Source organism: Thermobia domestica, chromosome 4 (assembly GCF_964235325.1).
Source record: "Thermobia domestica chromosome 4, izTheDome1.hap1.1, whole genome shotgun sequence".
NCBI lineage: Eukaryota > Metazoa > Arthropoda > Insecta > Zygentoma > Lepismatidae > Thermobia > Thermobia domestica.
Window position 1 is genome coordinate 253,125,581 of NC_137457.1, and position 22,602 is coordinate 253,148,182.

The window sequence follows — 22,602 nt, forward strand, 5'->3', positions numbered from 1 at the left end:
GTGATCTTCTAGCACCAAGTCGCTTAAGCATTGACCACCAAGTGATGCACGAGGAGCCATTTGCCGGAATTTTACTGTACAGACACTGCGGAAACTGAGTACCCCATCATACACAAGACATTATTTAACATGATAAACGCAAACAAAAATTTACATTAAATGCCCACACAGACTGGATTACAAACGACACAATTTCACGACGAAAATTTTCGTTAGAAGTAATTATTATTATTTTACATTTTCTGAAATTATTTTCTTGGTACAATATGCATTATTTGCATCTAACAATAATACGAAAGTATTTGCTAAGCAGTAATAAGACTTGTAAGAAAAGGCACAAGAACAAATAAAATACTTAAATACAAGGGACAATAATTAGAACCATCGTTAGCGTAACGTTTCGTAACACCTAATATAAACGTTACAATACGAAAGAATATCTACTGATTCATGTTCTATCATAGGTTCGCTACATGTTTCCGTACCTATCTCTTAAGAGTTAATGGCATTTGATTTTCGCGACGTCACGCCTGTGGTTTTCATTCCTTAATAGTATTCGATTTCTCCTAGAAACTTTCCTTATTTTTATAAGTTTAAAATAAAATGAGGAGACAAAATGTATAACAAAGAAATTGGGGCAGCTCCTGCAAGTATCTACATTTTAAGGAGTAAAAATTTTGTTAGTGCACCAAGGATCAGAACAGGAATCGTCAGGCTGACGTCCTAGATTCAATCTTACGTCCAATAGCATATTTTCAACTCTAAAATTAGAACAAAGTGTAGTTTGAACTCAGTAAAGGTTATAGTAAATGGTTTATGTAATTCAGTGAGATTTTGAATGAAGAAATATTATGACCACTAGCAATGTATTTGCAATCAATAAAAGCTATTCTTTTCGACGTACGACACATCATACTACCATATAATATTAATCGGAATTTAATGGCATCATATGTTTTTCTTAAGACGGACACCTTCCCAAGATACGGTTCTTGACTTTGACACATTTATATTAGAATTGCAGAAACCCATTAAAAACTGCTTTCATAAATATATTTTTAGTAGTTTAAACTTAGTGTCACATGACATCCTTCCCAATTAAAAAAAAAATACTTAGAATTAAAAATGGCAGACAACGATTTACCTTCCTTTCACGCAATATTGCTTAACTTTTGTTTTAAACCCATTTCGGTAACACTAAATCCTTTTTATTAGCAAATCCAAGTTACATTCTTATGAAGGAACCCGAACCCATACAAACTTTTGCGACTGGGTACACGGATTCCTTTTCCAAAGCGGTTTTATATATATCGGGTGTAAGGAAAAGGTAGTACAGGCAGACAGACTTGATTCTACAGCTAAAACGATACGAAAATGTCTTTATAAAGTTGCCCTTTAAGGCCCCCTTTTGGAAGGGAGAGACCGGTAAACTTTGGTCGATATGGCAATATCGCACGGGTTGTCCGTAACAACACTTGATAGCAGCGACTTTGGAATGGTGTTTATCGTGGAGTAGAGGAAAGTGCCGTACTTCAAACGAAGGTACCTAACTTCAAAGCTCTTTGTCATTTTTCTTTTTCTTCTTCTTTTTTTAAAAATAAAAGTATGGAATATGGGATGCAGCAAAAGGTCTGAAATGTGGCGGGAAAATGTGAAGAGATGAAAACGTACATTTAAAATGTCAAATTGAATAAATGTCGTACAAAAAGAAGCTTTCTGTGCCCAGATCATGACAAAACATGCCGTTTCAAATCTAGCCATTTTGTTGTTAAAATTAAAAAAAAACTGATTTAAAAAACCTTAGATAACGAAGAAGTTTAAACTAAACTCCAAAGCCGATATCACGTGTTTCTACAGAGTACCGCAAGGTGTTACCTCATAGTCCAAATTTTACCCGTCTGTCACTTCAAAAGGGAACCTCGGAGGACAAAATATCGTAAGACATTTTCGTTTCATTTCAGCTGTAGAGTCAGATTCTGTCCAAGCTGTGCGATCTTTTCCTTACACTCGATATGTAACCTTTTTCTATTCCGAACAAAAAATCAGTATAAAATTTACATAGAACCAACCATGTTTTTTAAAAGTTTAGTTCCTACTTCGGTGGCCATAGGACCATGCAGGCAAAACATCTAGTAGTACAGGAATGTATGCTTCATTGCAAATGCTTTGCTAGTGGATATAATATTGTTTGACTGAAAATCACATGGATTAAGAAACATTTTCTTATGCTCGAGCCCTATTACGATTATGTTAGAAAACACTGCCCCACATGCAACACAAAATCATACCGAAACAGAAACATATATGTTGTCATTATCGATTATCTTATAATACGTAGGAGGCCCTGCAAAATTCAAATTTACTGGTATGCAGATCCACTCTTGCGTGAAAGACAAATGATATGCACAGTAGTGACTGTCATAGCCAACTGTTTTCATTTTCTTACATAGAAGGAAAATGTGCGACTCTTCGTCTAACAAAATTTTTTTTATATTATAAAAGTTTAAACCATCTTCATGAATTTCGAACGCTACCATGCAACACTTGAACACAAATCCGTTGTATATGCACCAAGCTACTGACCGACAAAGTTTCAACAACGAAGGAGGTAAACACATTGAAAACAATGGAAAATCCTGATCTTGTGAAAGGTATATCTTTGCTCCAGGTCCAGTTTCTTGTTGAATATGAAAACCGTTTTTCTGAAAGAACTTATAACATATCTGCAATTGGTGTTTCAAACCTATAGTTTCTAGAACATTCTTTCGACAATAAGCAATACGGGCAGCAATCTTGGACGGTTGGTGTTTGGATTCATACCTCATACACCATGTGAAAACAAGTGGTCCTATATGTCGCATTAAACGTGGATAGTGAACCATATGATGATGCTTAGGTTTTAATGTATCCTGAAAAAAAGATTTGTATATCTCATGATGTTCTTCAATTAATGTACAAAGTAATTCAGAAGTGTTTACGTGAATAACTTTTGATGTTAATATGACTGTTATTTCTCTTAGCAGAATATAAAATTTCCAAACGATATTTTCCTCGGGGATTAAGTCACCCATTATCAAACCAAAGTACCTTATGAGAAATAACATTTCAGCAGCAGACAAGTTTAATTTATTCTTTTCAAGATTTTCAGAAGATAAAGGTGCCGGCTTATTTACGTCATCTGACATGCTTGCAAAGGCCGAAATCCTACTGTTTAAAATATCCATTGTGAAAAGACGTGTTTCGTTGATGTAGTACTTCAAAATATGCATCATATCATAGTTCCCCACCCCTTCCAAAAGATCATGCATCACGTCCACACTGTAATTTTTGGTAACATGAAAACTCGGCAACATGTTCCAAGTGCTATTCTCTTTTACTCCTGTCTGTGAAGCATCTCCGAGAATTACATGTAGTTCATAATTCTCAACGTCCCGCAAATTCCGGACGTTTTCTCTTGACTGCGCCTGTAAATCTGTTTTTGATGTAAGGCAAAACCTGCAAGGGTACTTAGCAGAAAATGACTCTGTAAAGCCAAGAACGGAATTCAATCCAAGATTGTCACCTGTAATAACACACAACTTAAAATAAATCTGTACTTCTAAACCATTATACATTACACATATACCTTCACATTCTAGGAAACGCAACTCTTCAATAAGAATTGAAAAGGTTGCTTTATTACCGAAAGTTTTTCTATCATTTGAATGAAAGAGTAAGGCGAGAAATATGTTCTCTAGTTTCGCGAAAAACTCCGGTGGAATACATGCAATTGTATAATAAACTACCCCTATCTTTTTTGTACCAGCATGCCCACTTAAAGGATTGTTAATTTCGTAATCGTCAAAGTAAAGAAATAAAGGTAATATCAAACGATCATCAGAAACCGTTACCTCGTTTCTCCAATGCAGTCCTTGCACACTACTGAAAAGTACTTCAGTCTCTTGTTCTGCACTGTTCTTGAAGTGGAGTAACGTTGACAGAACATTCGGTAACTCCAAAAATCGTTTAAGCATTTTTCGCATAGGCACAAACTTTCCAAGCACTTGTAATGTTTCCACCGAAACCTCGCCTTTCTTTCTCTTTGAAGATAATTTCTGTCCAATAACATAATCAATTGGTTTTATCAACCTGCCCATTGTCTCTAACATGCCAAATCGCCTATATTCGGTTTCCAAGCTATAAAATGGACTGGATATTATACTAAACATGTTCATTACTTCAGTTACTGTATTATCATCAACATGATTTCCTCGAAGCGTTTGTAAAATTTTCTCTCTTAGCAGTTGCATCACACTACCGCCCATAAACCCGTGTACCCAGTCGCAAAGGTTTTGTATATGAGTTCTGGTTAAGTTACATTGACTATACAGTTTAGTAATAAAAAGAAGGGCTTCCTCCTTTACAGCCTCACGGTAATCTTCAAGAGAAAGGCTTTCCACAGAAGTTTCAATTGGTATATCACCATTATCAGTCAACTGTCTCTCAACATTGATGTGACACACCTCATTTTGGTATCCACGAAAAGGCTGGTTCCCATCACCACCCGTACTTGTTCTTTCGTGTTTCAGCAAGTGTTTGCGGAATGAATTGGCGTTATCAAATTCGCGTCCACACAACGATTCCCCACAACGAAAGGGGCTCATGGCACCTAATTTGTGACAAAATTTTAAATGAAGTAACAGAGACTGACTCGTTCTTAAGTCACTATGACAAACAAAACACTTAGGCATCTTCTTACAAACTAAAAAGAACGTATATACATGAAAAAACTATTTTACAAACTAAATGATTAACGGAAAACAACCTTTCCCGCCATTACACCTTTGATATTTCAGAGATAAGCGTGTTCACTGAAGGAAAATTCTTGTCGCAGTCATTTTCAATTTTGTACATATGTTTCTGCACAAATGTCCACACCTGTTCCGATTCCTTCGGATATTCTGCATCCAGTACTTGAAACGTCTTGAATGTGCTATCGATTGCTTTCAGTGGAGTTTCAACTCTGTAGAGATTATCCTCAATACTCACGTAGAAGGCTTGAGGTTCATCTATTTTTGAAGCGACAACGACGGGCATGGGCTGCACACTACATCCAAAGCGCTGCATCTTTAGATGATGCCTTTCTAACTCTGTTTGAAGATCGGACGCTTCCTGTAAGTCATGTACACAGAATTATTATCACGTTACACACCTATTAACACGTTATCAAATTCCAAAAACTACAAATACACGTATAATTAAAATGAGCTTGTATTTTAAACACGAGGTGCACCAATAATATATATAGCAATGCAATTAAACTGCTACCAACTGTTTTCAGGCATTCTTCTATACTAGAAATGTAATGTAATGAGGTCATAATTGACGCGAGTCACTTCTACGCGATATGAAATGTCTTGAAAACTAATATAGGTTAATATGACAGTATTTCGAATGTATTATTATACCCCTTGAGTTGTACATTTTTAATACCGTTCATTGTGTTTGTATTATCCGATGCAATTAAGAAAAGTTCTGGAAAAATTAAGTAAAGTTCCTTAGAGGAATCTACCCTTTAGTATAAGGTTTGAGAATAATCACAAAGAAAACAATCTGAATTATTGCACTTATAAACTTGACAGTAGTTACGTGAATAGATAACTGCGACATCAATAAAATTGTCCTAAGCTTACACTTAATGGTTTACATTTACAGTAATAAATATTTCAATTAAATGTGGCAAACTTGGAATCACATCCAGACATAAAGTAAGCACGGATATTTTAAAGATAAATTTAGATCCTGTACGTCAATGACCGCAATTCTTGACGTTACAAATCTCCAGGAAGAAGAAAGAAAAACCTTTGCGGAAATTTGAAAAGCAAGGATGCTACAATATCAATGAATTAGTTTTTAAAATAATGATCGCGAAAAGGTTGGTGCCGTTCCCCTACGTGCTGTTTAGTATTTTTATAAGATTGATATTACACACATATCATTACCTCGAGTATAAACACTTCTTACTTATTTATGCCATAAAATGAAGAAAGGAGTGCTATCATAGTTCCAATATTTGAAGGGTTGAATGAAGAACATTTTTAAAGGCACTGGGAAAAAGCTGTTTTGAGCCAAGTAAACATTTTATCCATGACCATAAACATATTTAACCTCTACTTATGTTTTAGAAAGTTTACATAGCATTCACCGAAAGTTTTACAGCATTTTTACGTTTACTATTGTTATTGGAATATAGGGTTTCATCACGGGAACTTCATAAGGCATAAACCTACAGTGGAACCGAAAATACGAATAACATCCTAAAATCCCCTCCCCCTTCCTCCCGGGAAATCGAACGCAGTCGCCCAACAAAGGAGATAAGTGTACTAGCAACGAAGGAGTAACTTTTAGGTCGGCCTTAAGTTCGTCACGTTTGAGGGATGTCGTCCCTCGGAGAGCACACAATCCGAGAGAGGGGAAGAAAGAAAGGAATGGATGGGGAAGGAAGCGGTCTGGGACCTGTGTGTTAGGTACCATCCCGGCATTTTTAGCATCGTTCACTGTGTTTATATTATCCGACGCGATTAAAAAACAAAAAAAACTCACTCAACCCAGGAAAAAACACTCAGGATGATTGGCCTGAAAAAGCTGTTACACTTCTTTGATCGAGTGATCCCACCGGGAATCGAACCCAGAACCGCTCGCACCAAAGGCGAGGGCGTTAGCGACTAATAAATATTGTGTTTTCCTATTTTATGCATATTCCTTTCTATCTACACAACTTAGGTTCACGATATCTTCGTAAGATACAAATCGCGTCACATACACCGATATATGCTTTACTAATTGCATGAAGAAGAGTCATGTATATTGCAAAATATGGTTGATAGCTCACTCCACCAAGGGCGTGCTGTCCCGAGGGGGCCTTTTCTTAAACAAACTTTTTTGTTTCCATGTACCACCAATATGATCCTCTTGATATGGTATGGTAATCATATCAATTGAGTGCACATCAAAGATGGAGCGGGTCAGTGGCTATGGATCACGTGGGGATAATTTTGAGTATACTTTAGTGGATCTTGGGTTACATTTCCATGTTCCACTGTTACGTATGACTACCCTAACCCAACAGTAACAACTGACTCATTGTAGTCCTCAATATAAAACATTCCACTTTGATCCACTCTCGACATATTCGGTCAGTAGGTCGAAGTAGATCAGTAGATCATGGTGACACGTGGTGAGTCAGAGTGGATCGTGGTTTGATGAAAATGGTGTTTGCTTACACAATATTTTTGTTTGAGCATAGCAGTTTTTCCAGAAAAGCTGATTTTTTTTTGTTTGTTTGTTTGTTCGATAAGGTTTCGTGCAATGTTCTCCATTCTCCAATCACTAATTAAATGTTAATGACATATTTCGTGGTAATCAAGTGTAGATATTAATACATTATATTACATAATGGTACATACTCTGACATGAAAAAGGAATCCTTGCTGTGCCTCGTATTTGGAAGGTTTCCATAATCCACCTCCGTCTTTCCTTTTGATACACGTGGTCACAGATGGGAAATATCTTCCAAGAAGTATTAATATTACGACTGTTCTGGCATCTGGAAAAGAATGAAATATCAAGAACATTTGTAGGTAATTAATTTACGCTTATACAGCGAGGTCCGGAAGTGGGCGTACCTCTAATTGGTATTTTCTGACGGTTTTTGGTTTTACCTACATTTGTTTGGTAACACTGCTTGGCATTGTCTGGTAACATTCCTTTGCATTGTCTGGCAACATTGCTGTCCATTTGTTTTCTGCTTGGTAACAGTTATCAGATCAGTTCCTGGCCGCTGGATTGGAAGAGGTTGTGCATCCAGCTCTTTGCCAGGCCTCCAAGAAGTCCCGATCTGACGATATCAGACAATGCTCCCTGGGCTTTCATGAAGCAACACGTAAGAAACACTCGATATCACACAACGCAGGAATTACGAGCAGCTGTGGAACACGCCTTCACCCTCGTTGACTCCGGAGTATCTCCGCAAAACATCTGCCAGAACTTTGTGCAGAATTCAGTTGTGTTATGACATGGATGGTGATCATACCTTTGTTTACGACTCTTACGACTCTTACGACTTCAAGGTAGCTGTGTACAGACATTCTACCATAACTAACACTATACTGTTGAAACTAAAGGGGGGTACGCCCACTTTTGGACCACTTTATACTAATTTATTTGAATGTAAGTGCTAACTTTCTTACTGCATTCATTCTCATACCTGCAGAGGTTTGCTCTGTGATACGCAATGAATACTGTATATTACTTTAAGTCAATAATCAAAGAAAAAAGGAAATTACATTTTGTAAGCAATGGACAGCAGTCTGAAAAAAACACACACAAAAAGTATCATCTTTTGTAACTACACCCAGATTCGGCAAAGGGATAATGCGATGTTTCTTATATGCAAATATTGGGTCCAAATAATGGTGAAAACTAATCTTAATACGATACTTATCTATCGCCTATAAGTACGTGTATAAAAGCTGTACATGAAGTATATTATTTCAAGAACCAAAGGTTAAAGTCAACGTATGTATTTCTCTTTGGGAAGTTGCAACAGATACGGATAAAAAGAGATAAATTGAACAGCTTAATGAATCAAAATAGGCAATTAACAACAAGTTAAAGACTACACGCTGCGGAAAAGCTCTTTCGTCACAAATTCTAAACATTAGTTTCATTCATTGCTACAAAAGGGATTTCATATCTGCTTATTAACCCTACTGAATCTATCTTCTTCATATACTGTTATTCAAGTAAATACTGATTTCAGGGATGTAAACTGGTCACTGAAGTCAGTATTTCAGACTCTTTGGGAGATTAAACGAAAAATGTTCAATTACTACACAGCAGTTGAAATATTTCTCGTGATCTGAGCTCAATAATGAAACAAAAGAATAACAGAGCTTTTTTAAGTGCTCGATATGTTGTCGATTTACAATTATCATTTATTTTTCTTCTAGATTTTGATTTATTCTGCTCGGACTTACGACTAAAAGGAGACAAGGGAAAATTGCCGGAGCAGCTGTAATTGATCTTTTCTTTGCTTACGGGAGTAGGCTGAACAGTGTTGCGTTTTAATAATTATAGTGAACAATACTTAATGAAATAATAAACAATGTGTACACCATTTCTCCACAGTCACAACTTACTTCCATGCACTTCGATAAATTTTATTATAATTAGCAATTTTTAAAAAAGGGGGCAGGAAGGACTCGTAAACCTTATTCGCCTTCTGTGCAGATGGTATGGTAAAAATCAATACTGGATAATGAAAGTGTAAGTGTAAAGGCTAATATGGAACAGAGAAACAAAAGAGAACTTCTTCAGAAGGGAATTTGGAGGGGAGGGGATGAGAGTACAATGCTGTGACACTTAAAATGCGTCTTGATTTGTATATTTGAACAAACTTTTCTTATTAGATTACGCAATTTCTAGTTTCTTACTCCGATTATTCAAAGTATTCAAATGTTCTCGGAGGGAGTGACCGCCCCTCCCTTTAATCCGTCCGTGGTGTCATTCGTTTGGCTTTTCGCTACTAATTCAAAATGCTTTCCGAAACAAGTTGTCTTCTTGTGACAGCAGGGGGTGGAAGAAACAAACAAACCGTGAAAGGAAGAAAGAAGTGGTTTTGGGCTCTTCCAGTCCAGACCATTCTAACCACTGAGAAGTGAGAATCACAACGTGATTTTTCTGGTAAGAGCGTCCTTTTTAAAGCAGCTAACAAGCAAACAGATGGTCAGCCCTCTTCCCTCTGCAGCATACTTTTTATTCTCTGTTGCCAAACTTACTGAAGAATATATTGCAATTAATCTAACGCATGTAACGTAAATTGGAGACCGTGGTTGGATTTATATGGGTCTTGTCTATTTGTATTAAAAATTTCAAGTCATTACCTACAATACTTTGTTAGAAATTACCATATTAAAATTTACATGTTTTCAAATGGGAAGTTAGAAACATAAGCGAAGAGGTAGAAGATCCCCTTAATAAGAAAAATAATTACCTTCCCTGATGTTCTCCTGCAGCAAAAGTTCTACTAATGTGGCTCCGTCATTTGTTGTTTGTTTGGTCGTGGTAAGTATATGCTGAATCTTCTTTAAGTCTGCACTCCACGTTGAAAAAAATGTTATATCTTTCCCAGGATATAACTGGCCAAAATCAATGTCGATCTGAAAAGTAAAAGAAATTGTTGTCACATATACCTAACGCTGTTTGATGATATAATGTTCTATGCTTTCTTCTCTTTATACAAAAGTTTGGTAGTATAGTTTTCTTTGAAGTTCATTAAATAATCTTTGTTTCAACAGAGCGTTTTTAATCAAGTTATGAACATCAATGGCATTCACCCCACTATAGTATCCATTTTCAGAAAATACTATGTCTGATTGAAAAAGAAATCCCAAAGTAGGCATGTAAAAAACAATTACTTAGAGTGGAACTGATAAAATACACGCAAATATAAAACAAACTTCCAAGCGCTTTCGCATTTATGGAGTCGTCATACAGGGACGCAAAGACGAAAGTGGAATAAGAAATAGAGAAAGACACAAGGACCGCACCTATACCAACAGTGATTTCTCCACAAGGTTCTCTACTTTCTCGTATGAGTACTTGACAGCAGTCACGTGATCACATGACCACCATAGCACCTAGCAGAAATATGGCAAAATGAAATGAAATCTTTGAGTTTTACGTCTCACGGTTATGCCGGTTAGGCTAAAAGAGACGGTAATGATGAGAGATGAATGAAATGGTGGAATGAAGAAAGTGGGAGAACCCGAGAAAACCCACGAGCACGGTGTTTGTCCACCACAAAGTCCACACGGCGGGAGCAGGGTTTGAACCCGGGACCCCAAGCACCGGAGGTGAACGCTCTACCACTGAGTCACCGCGCCCCCCCCCAGAAATACGGCGTAACTCGTCTTACTCTGTATCTTTCTTCTTCCACTTTCGTCTTTCTCTTCCTGCCTAACAAAGCCATAAAAGGTGAAAGCTCTTACAAGCTTTTTTTTTTTTCTTAAATCTTTGCGCGCATGTACTGCACGTGTATTTTATCTAATTTCTGGTAACTGGTTGGTTTTTAATTACACAAAAACGTGTCTTTAACGTAAGCTTACATAATTCTGAACCTTCTGCCGCTGATGCTGGTATATTTGTAAATTAAAATAAACTATTAAATGTTTTCATAGGAACATTATCAACAAGAGTGAGGATGTGGGGCTGATCGGGGAGCGGGCTGGTTAGGGTAGAGGTTAATTTATTGGCATTGTACGTCGAAGACAAAAGATCTATTTTCGGCCCACTCGCACTTTTTCACTCTGATTTTTCATTATTTCTGAATCTATACAGGATTTGGTGTACTGAAAATCCGGTTGATTTTCTCAGAATTACTAAACGTTCTACCTGCTACAAGATGCACCATCTCGTCCATCAGCTTACTCACAGGAAAAAATTAGAACCGAAAAACTCCGAAACATAGTGCAAGACAGGGTACAACTTCATACACCGAAAAACACTTATAAACTCTCTCGCCTCATGCTAGGTGCTTTTTTTGCAAAGAAAAACTGCCGTGTTCGCAATTTATATATAGCATCAGCATAAGACCCTTATGTTCATGATTTTTTTTAACTCATTAAATTTTGTTACGCGTTTTTTTTTTTTTTTTCATTTTCCTTTAAGTACAGTTCGTTCTGTGATACGGAATTACACTTCCATAAAATAATATAAAGGTAATATATTTCTCAGAGGATTGACCCTCTGAAACAATCTGGTATCTATCAAGTCGAATGCAGTTAAGGACAGAGATATACCTTGGTGAAACAGAGATATATTTATTAAGACTAGAAGAACCTGTTAGAGAATCAAATCAAACCGTCATTTCGGGACTTTCGCTACATTTAGGGCTCTCAATATGATATTCGTACTCGTAAGTTCTTTTATCTCTTTCATTTACCAAACTTACAATTAAGTTTACATTTACATTTTTCTGCTATCTTTAAATACATGTAAAACTGCTGCACTGTGCGCTATAATTTAAGTATTAAATTGCAAACATTATTACATGGATAATTATTATATTTTTAAACATTGTCTCTTTTACGGATTTTTTTCTTCCTGGAATCATCTGAAATGGATTACAATTTAACGTTTCGTTCAGAATATTAATTTACTGCCGTTGAAGAAAGTATGTGCATTCGATTTCTTGGTTTAAGTTTAGCGTCTCGTTCAGTAGCGAGGCTATATGAGACGTGAACCTACAGCTTAATGTCGGATCGGAACATGAGCTTCCGCCGGGAATCAAACCCGGGTCTATCGCGCCAAAGGCGCGTCACTAACCACACAAGCACTGAAGACCTCGTATGTGCACTCGAGTTTGAAGAAACTAGGAGGGTAACAAAGAAAAGATTTAAATCATTAGTTTCCTTGTTTTGTTCTGAGTTAGTAATAGTATGACTGGGTTTGGAAAAAGCTTGCTAATATTTTTTACGAGTGAATTAAACGTACAAAATTGTTTTCATTTTTTTCTTTCTTTTGCGAAGCATCAACTTTTACACTTACACATTGACACGGACTAATCCTTACAAAATGCAAGTACCATAAGTAACTGAACGCAAAAGACAAATTTTAAAACATTAAAGTGTAATAATTAAAATTACATCTTCCTGACAGTTTCGGTATATTCCTGACACCATCTTCAGAGAGGGAATAGAATGGGAAAATAGTGGTAGCCTTTTCTCATTCTATTCCTCTATTTGAGGATGGTGTCAGAAGTACATTGAAACTGTTACCAAGATATTTTAATTTGGGTTAATTTGAGTTTAACGTCCCGTTCAGCAGCGAGGCTATATGAGAAGTGGACCTACTGATTAACGAGGAATCCGAACCTCATGAGCTCCCGCCGGGAATCGAACCCCGGTCTCCCACGCCAAAGGCGCGTATATTTTAATTTGGGCACTGTAAGGTGTTTATATTTACAAGTAAAACAGTTTGCTGAAAAAAATAGTGAGTATTATACCCAACACTTTCTCTACCGATTAAAATCGTAATACGGTTGACAATACACCTATGAATACGGTATTACAGGTACAATGATAACAAAGTACGATTATATTTGAGAAAAATAATAAGATATCAGTTATTTCTACCTCGCTATCACTAAAGGTACTGCCTTCTGAGCTGTGTGACAGGAAAGACACAGGGGATGAAGAAGTAGGAGATTTCATCTTCTGTTCCTTGTACAATTTATATTTTGATATAAATTTCATTCGTGGTCCAACTTTAGGAATTAATTCCTTTATTGCATCTACAGTTAAATTTTCGAATGCCTCATCATAGATTTCTTCCTCTGAAATAATAACAAATATTTGTTCAATAAAATACACACATTGCACAAAGCTCCTATTTAACGAACAATATAAAGATTATGTCGGAATCTAAGGTACACGATGCTGGGTGAACATAAATTTTGAGCTCCTTTCGGGACTCGAATCCGTCACTCCTCACACCACAAGCGCTAGGCAAAACAAACTGGATGTGAAGAAGCTCTAAGGAAATAAATAAATATGAATAAAACTTCCCTGAAATAAGAAAAAAAATGAATCCTGCAACTCTTCATTCTTTCAATTTAATTTTATAAAACGACATGATAAAATTAGGCAGATTATACAAATATGTTCAACTTTTTGTCACGTCTTAGCTATGTTCTTCAATGTCATTCAAACCGGTTAGCATCTTAAAATATAGGTCCTGAGCGACATCTTTCCCATATTCCTATCTTTCAGTTGTGGGTCAGCTTCTTTAAGCCAAATGGCTCTTTTAAAAAAAAAAAAAAAAAACTATTCGGAAATACAGCTTAGTTATTGCATGTACAAAAAGTATTTATCCTACTTGGAAGTTGGGATACAAATAACTGAAGGTCTGTCCTGAAGAGGCAAAGTAGAACTAAGGAGGTACTGTTCTGTGCCTTTTCTCTTGATATTATTTCTTCATTTGTTTGGTCTTTCGGAAAATCTTACTTTTGATGACTTCAATATGTGAATGGAATGAAGGATCTGTCAATGCTAATGAGGAAAGCATAATTACTATTGCAAAAATATCTTTAATTGAGTAAACAGGAATGAAGTATAAATATCTAGCTTCATCTACCACAGTTATGCCCTGTATGTTGATGGAGAAGAATCAACAAAGAAACAGCTGCTAAATTAAGAAAACCAAAGACAGGTCTTTTGTAATGGAACACCAAATCTTGGGAGTTACAGTTATTGTGATCTCAGAAATAAGCTGAGAAGAGGTAGAATATGCTTTAAAGAAAATGAAGACAGGGAAAGCAACTACAAGCTAAAACATGGGTGCTTAGGACCAGAAGTTGTCCTACCGCATACTATGGGATCTAATGAAAACAGTTTACAGACAAGAGAAAAATGCCAAGTCAGTGGGGAGAGAGAGAGAGAGAGAGAGAGAGAGTAGTACTGTATCTATATACAAAGAGAAGGAAGATGTACAAAATTGTGAAAATTACCGAGGAATCAAGCTGATGCCACATACAATAAACACTTGGACGATGAAGATTTAGAAAGAAAAACAACAGTTGAATCCATGCTACAGATGAGTACAACTGATACAATCAGTGGCGTCATTAGCTCTTAAATATTAAGGGGGGGGGGGACACATGATATATCTCACATGTGCAAGTTATTTTCTCATTACATATTATGATTTGGTTTAATTTTATCGAAATAAATTAATGATATACCGTAACTCATGCAGTGCAAATAATAATAAAAAAAAATAAAATACTGGCCAGCTGGTAACTTTATACACGACACAGAAAATTACGGGGGGGCATGTCCCCGTCACGCTAACGACGCCCGTAGATGCAATCTTATTAAAGCAAACAATGGAAAAGCGTCAGGGAAAGCAATAAGGATGCAGTATTTACTGAATGGGCAAAGACGTAAGAAAGAGTACCAAGTCAGGAAGTTTGGAGGTATATGAAAGGAAAATAGAACTCCAGTAAAATACAAGAAGATTGTTCAAGATCCGTATACAAGAGCTAGTGTCCCGGTAAGAAGCAGTGTAGAAATAATACATCTTACTGCATTTAGAGTTGGACTGCACTATGGTTCGGAAGTGAGATCTCTATCTGGTAGCCCAAAACGCAACAGCCCAATACGAGCATAACCTAACCGTAACTACCCTACGCCAGAGGTCACAAAACTATCTGGATATGTAAATCCCTCAATAATGAATAGGCACGAAACGAAAATAATTAAAACGTAACTAACTCAAGGAAGCAGTCACAAAACTAGCTGTGTGTATTTTTGATTATTATCTATCAGAGTTGGTTGGTGTGATGGTTTAAATTTTTAAAAAATCCAATTGGTTTAAGCCAAAAATATAAAATAAATGGTTCACAGCCAGAGTGAACACAAATTATTAGCATCTTTATTCACTTCTAAGCAATTTAAATTAGGACGCTGTACTTCGGATGCAGTGAACTACTTGAATTAAAGTAATCTTCTGTAATCTGTATAATCTTTTGAAATTGTCCATTTATATAAATTATGAAATGAAATATTTAGTTTAACGTGCCACGTTTATACACCGAAGCTAAGAGAGACGGTGATGATGAGTAATGACTGAAATGGTGGAATGGAGAAAGTAGGAGGAAATGGGAGAACCCCGAAAAACCTACGCACACGGTGTTGTCCGACAGACGGCCCACTGGCGCGAGCTGGGATCGAACGAGGGACCCCACGCACCAGAGGTGAACGCTCTACCACTGAGCCACCGTGTCCCCTTATTTCAATTTTAAGTCTGTAAAGTGATTTCACTTATGCAGTTGTCCTGAAGTGACGGAAAATATGCACAAGTATGCAAATCGGTTAAACATATTTCTATCACATGTCCTAAGGTTTAGTCTATAAACTCATCGCCTTCCTAATCAAGGGATCCCGAGTTCAAGTCCAGGTGAAGAACAATTTCTCTTGGATGTAAACCGAGTAGTGATTCAGGTCCAACCTTAAACTGTATTTCCCGTCCTTCATAACCTCACTGTTGAATAAGTATATATGGACCAGACATTTTCATTAATATGTAATCTCAACAAATAAAGTTTAAAGTGGAATAACGATGACCCCTACTATTTTTTTTTTTTAAAAAGGAATAAAGTAATTTGAGGGTACTGGTGCTATTGAGCTCGATTTCAACCCCTTTAGAAAAAACAAAAATGAAATCTCTAAGTTTTACGTCCCACGGTTATGCCGGTTAGGCTAAAGGAGACGGTGATGATGAGAGATGACTGAAATGGTGGAATGAAGAGTAGGAGGAAACGGGAGAACCCCGAGAAAACCCACGAGCACGGTGTTTGTCCACCACAAAGTCCACACGGCGCGAGCTGGGATCGAACCAGGGACCCCAAGCACCGGAGGTGAACGCTTTAGAAAAAAACAGTAACCCGGTCAAACTCGAAGGCAAATGTCAACTAGCTCTGTTTTCCTCGCAATCGATGACTTCCAATTCCAACATGTGCAGCAGCTGTGCGTGTTACTGGACTAGCCTTCGGCTAGCTGGAGGTCTCGCACCTTATAAACCCACAAGTATGCCAAATGTCATCCGCAGATGTTCAGGAAAAGTCTAAGCATTTTGAGATGTAGAAGATATGATATTAAATAACTGTGAGTTTTCAGTTTTCTAAAATAAACAATATATAAATAAATAAAAATAAAAAAATTAAAAAATCCCTCTATAACTAGATATTATGTTTGGTCAATAACTTGCATATCGCTATCAAAAGCTTGCAAGCATACCGAATTTCAAACTTTTGTTCCAATTTCAATTACCTAAAACATGAGATTTTATGTCCAAAACAAACATACATTTAAATAGCACCGGAAATCTTTCTTTTTATTTTAGAATTACCCTAAAAACTAAAAATATTTACTTTTGATATTTTTTGTGAGTTACTTCCAGAAGGCTACAAACATGCCAAACTGCATCACTCTAACCTTCGGGCTACATCATTTAACTTAATAATTTTGGGCTGTAGAAGGTATCTCCATATAAATAACAAAGGAAGATTTTTCACTTTCCCAAACAACCTCACTGAACTAGGAAATGTATAGTTTTGGTGATTTACTTAGTTAATTTTATGAAAACCCTACATGAATACCGAATGTAAAGTTTTTACTCAAATACAATTTCCTAAGACTTTTTTTTTTTTTAAAGTACACCGAAATAAGATGGGATTTTTACTCATTCTTCCTTTTCACCTACTAAAAAGAAAAAAAAAATCCTGTATATTTTTCTCTGAAGGCTATATGTATGCCAAGTTTCAACTTCACACGTCAACCGCCAGTTCCATTGTTTTGTCAGTTAATGGCACGATGAAAAGTTTGAAACTTCCGGCTTTTATCCTAACTTAACGTACGCTCTAATGCAACGTGTGAACCAGATAATTGCTAAGGAGAAGTTCTAGAACACAGGTTCCCCATATAGATTAGCAAGGTTGGTTCCTTTCTGTACCAAAATTTAAATTTTATTTCACAGAATATTGCTAGCGAGCGTCAGCAAGTGAAAGCGGGTTAGAAGACCGCAGGATACGTTGTTTTCTGTTTTTATTACAGCTAAATGGGAAGTGGGACATGTGTTCTAGAACCTTGTAATTTCTATGACGTTTATATTTTCTTCTCGCTTATTACAAAGCTAAGGCATTACTGCCGCATCGCCGGACCAGTATTAAAATCGAAAAAAAGTACCAAAATGTACTGTATACGGATATATTTCGTTGGACTACATTAACTTACATTAGATTACCTCGCATTAGGATAAGGGCATAAAAAACTACAGTGCAAAAAACACAAACCAACTTGTGCTAGGTGGCCACTAAGTGCACGAATGATATCTAACCGAGCCAAGGTAGGGTGGAGCTAGCGGACCAGCGCGGTAGTGTGCCCGAAAGGAGCAGGCGCGTCAGCGACGATGTGTACACGCGTAAGCGAGGGTACTGAAAACATCTGGTTTCCGCAATCATATACATTTCAATAGCAATTGCCATACTAATAATGCTTTACTTGCAAAAACAGAAGTCACACCTTCAAAATCGTGAACAAGAGTTTCTTGGGGTTTTCTTTCCTTAAACAAGTACTCAGCTAAATAGCCCTCTAAATAGTTTTCCTTCTTCCCTGACGCTGTAAAATAATACGCTCCCTTTCCTTTCTGTATTTTCAATTCATTTCCACATTTTCCACACACCGTCAACCTTTTCAGTATACTGGTCTTTCACAAAATTTCAACAACTGTCGCTCGTTATTTTTGAACAGTTCTATGTACGTAACACACGACATGTGACAGCCTTGACATACACGAGCTATTTTCATACTCCTCTTCGCGCCACTACATCATAACAACTATATCTCTCCGCGAAATGGTCCATCCACCTCCACATACAGTGTCGCTTACAACATCAAAAATAACCAATTTCTTCATTTTTACTATTCCCCTTACATGACTTTCACTCATTCTTGCTCATAAACAAACAAACAAAAAAAAAAAAAAAAAATTCCAACTGACCCGGCAAATTTTCTAAAACTGTTCCGGTGATACACCAGTTAACCCCAAAGCTAAATAAGCTCCCTTTCGTGGGAACAATCACATACAAAATCATTATGAATACTTGACTAATTTCAGTAAACTGTGAGATCAACTAAGCTTATATATTAGTTTCATTAGATCATGGTCCCTTGTACGAAGGTACTGAATGGTTAAACTTAGGTCAAGCTTCAGTACTGCTGAATGGGCTGACTGGTAAATAATTTATGAACTACTGGTACATCATTTGAGGAATTAGTTGACCTCTGACCGAGTCTGATCGGGTTAGATCACTTCTTGAGGTCAAAACCGAGCACTCAATCCAATCAGCGCCCCACCTTTACTTAGTTTTAAATAGGGACTTTGTTTACTCCACTTTAATTTAACCTAAATATATTTAAAAAAATGAACCGGTTGAAACAAAATATCGGATTTAAAAAGAAAATGGTTTCTGCAAAACCTGTTATTTATGTGCTTTGAAGTTTGACATCACCATCATGAATTAAATTAAAAGTGCAAAGGTGGTATCACTTAGTGTAACACAAAGAGAAAGGCCTTCTGTAATAATTTGAAAGCGACAGAAGCACACTTAAAAAGCATTAAATCATAACCTATCGTGTTTTCTTTTTGCTACAAATACCTAAACTAGCCTATCTAACCATACTTTCACTCGCTGTCGCTTGTTCAGCATTAATTAGTAAAAATTAAGGGTGAATTATTATTAAAATTCTTGATCCCATCTGTACTGTTTGTAGAAATTAATAAGGGCACAAAGTATAACAATTAAGGGGTCCAAAGTTGGACGTCCGTTTTCAGCAAAATTTTGAAACTTGCACGGAAGATACGTATAATTTGATCGTTTGTGTGCTTGATAATATATAAAGATAATACAACAACACTCTCTCTATTTGTTATATATAATTGGTTATAAACATGGGACTACTAAGCGAGCGAAGAGAACTACCTCGCGCAAGGCAACCGAATAGTTGCATTGTGGGAAAGTAACGAGCATTCATAATATCAATATTGCGGGTAATATACCGAATCGGTGTACGGGATGTGAACTGACAGTGTTGAATTTCGTGAAGCTCCCGTCGAAGGGTACTTCTATTATAGATCCTAACGTAACCTAACCTAACCTACACTTTCTCCCAACTCGCGAAATTGAAAAATTATACATTTTAATAGCTTTTACGCAATTTTGGTAGAAAAGTATCGGACGTCCAACTACGGAATAAATGCCCAATTAAGTAAAACTCAACGTAGAATAATCAACATAGGATCACTATGATCCTCAAGCATCGAATCGTTCTGCAAAAGCTTAAGCCTCTTCCAAATAGTACGAACTCTCACATTAATAATAACCTTTCTCTCAACTTTTCACACAAACATCTTACAAGAAGTCTTAAATCATTATTACACCTTATATAATTTCATCTGTACATTTTCGGGCTTACGTTTAGATTTGCCCCTCCAGTTTCCAACCTACGAAAATGCAGTTAAAACCTTAAAAATTGTTAGGTTAGGTTAGTTTAGGTTACCTGGTAAGACTTTAGTTAGACTAGAACACTGACTGAAACAGGTTCTAATATCGTTATTCCGAGTAAAAACGGGCTAGAAACTCTAAACTTACCCTCAATTGCGTGAACACATCGTGTCTCTATTTTAAAGTATTTTGATTTGGTGATAATAAAAATAATATTTTGGAAGCGTCATAAATGCTTAATAATACACTATTTCGTACAAGGGAATTTTGTTGCTTGTGCGCAATACAATTCAAATAAACATTTAGAAATACATATCTTCAATTTACATATTGAAACTTACTGACTATCCACTTACCTTGAAATTTCATTATTAGGGTTTCTAAACCCCAGTCTTTTAACATAGTTTCGTAATTCATATTAACTATAGAATCTATCATGGCGGCTACATGACAACTCGTAAAAGGCGGGATTTCGCATAGTTGCCATAACAAGAGTTTTATATTGTGATAGCCATTCTAACCATAATGCTATTGCTATTTTAGCAATACTAAATAATCTGGTTATATAAACAATATGCATGATATTATTAACCATACTAATATTAGCAATATTTTTTTCTTACCACAGCCATACCAAAAAAATAGGTGTTGTATAAATAACAAATCAGTATTTATACATCAACTATACTATAGTCAATATTAATTTACCAATTAGCAATACTCATCAACAATGCTTTTATTGTCAATTCAGCTATACCATTTTTTAGAGTGTTCAATTACCAGGCACCCCATTTTAATCGCTCCCCCTCCGCCGTCAATGCAACACTTCTAACCGTCTCCCCAGGGGTCCTGGGTCCACCCCTGATTGAGATGGTACATAAAAATAACTTTGTCTAATCTCTGTCATTATTTAGCATGGTTTAGTATTTTTTTAAATTACTAAACCATGCTAAATAATGACAGAGATTAGACAAAATTATCTTTATGTACCATCTCAATCAGGGGGTGGACCCAGGATCCCTGGGGAGACGGTTAGGAGGGTGGCGGTGAAAGATTATCAGTTCTCTCTCTCACCTAATTTTTGAAGTACATCCGAATATGATGTCAATGCAAAAGAATTTTCTTACTCAAGACCCCGATCACTCCGCCCCTGACTTGAGCGTATGCGTGAAGTGGTTTATTACGAACAAGACAGAAAGAACTGTGATAGATTGATTACAGAACTGTGATAGATTGATTACAAGTAGTCCGGTTAGAAACACTGCTGCTTGCATTTTAGTTCCAAAACCGGCCGCCCGCACACATTCGCTGGTTGTGTTATACTAAATTTCTATTAGAAAACTTTCATTCTTGCAATGAAATGCGAAAATTAAAATAATTAAAAAGTAGCAAACAGGGTCGTTACGGAAGCTACATTGAAACTTTTTCTGAGTCGATAAATATTGTTTAGTTGTAAATCTGTGGTTGGGGAATGAAAAACAAGTGTTTGTTGTGTAATAAACAGTGTTGGGCAAAATCAAATGAATTCAAATGCAACTGATCAATCAATTGAAAGTAATTGCTGTGGAAATCAATTGCAATTGAATTAATTGCCAATTAATTTCAATTGCAATTGAATGACTGAATTCAATTGCAATTACTTTCCACTGCAATTACTTTCAATCAATTGATTAATTGCAATTGATCATTAATGCAATTGGCATTATTAATGGCCAACTGCAATTAACAATTAACCATTACTTACTTCAATTGTTAATTGCAATTAACAATTAAATTTACAGATTAATTGTTAATTGTTAATTCAATTGAAATTTGCCCAACATTGGTAATAAAATACTCTCTGTATAGAGAAATCAATTAACATGATAATATATAATGACAAATAGGCCAATGTTTTTAAAAATTACACTTTACATTCCTTCACACACATTCCACGATTTCCTCATAGGTTGTTTACCTGAACGCCCTTTCCTTTGACCACTATACATATCCATTTTCTGTACTATTTCATATAATTGTCTTGTTACTAGATATCTGTCGTTGAAAGTACTGTCTGAAGTAGCGCTGAACCGTCATTACATTGTCAGATGGTATTCCAAAAAACATCGAGTACGTTTCTATGGATTCGCCATTAACTCACCATACCATATCGTTGACTTCCTTCAAAACAACAATGCAAATAAGATAAAAAAGAAATATGCAAAAGAGCGGCAACCAACATAAACCAATAAGAAATCTTATGTGCATTTGTCAGGCCATCTACTATTTTCATTGACAATTACACATTACGATGCGTCGATTTTTTTTTTCGAAATGCTCTAGTGCAAGAAAGTTGCCTACTGTAATAAGAGGAAAATTGATATAAAGAAAATTAAAATCGGTTAGCATCTTCCGTTAGCGCATCGCACATAAAGTTTTTGAAAATTTCAAAAACTTCCCTTTCTTTGTAAATTTTTTAAGTTACTTCAAACGTTTAACATAAAGACGCTCTACCTTTT

General features: G+C 36.2%; 1 protein-coding gene across 1 annotated transcript; it reads right to left on the reverse strand.

The window, feature by feature from the left end:
* Positions 1 to 4,815: 4,815 nt before the first annotated feature.
* Positions 4,816 to 20,592, reverse strand: LOC145683986 (uncharacterized). The gene is made up of 5 exons (XM_081755740.1): positions 20,461 to 20,592; positions 13,176 to 13,375; positions 10,034 to 10,199; positions 7,446 to 7,585; positions 4,816 to 5,151 (listed from the first exon to the last, which is right to left on the reverse strand). The coding sequence occupies exons 1-5, from the start codon at positions 20,540 to 20,542 to the stop codon at positions 4,816 to 4,818; spliced, it is 924 nt and encodes a 307-aa protein (XP_081611866.1). The 5' UTR covers positions 20,543 to 20,592.
* Positions 20,593 to 22,602: the final 2,010 nt, after the last annotated feature.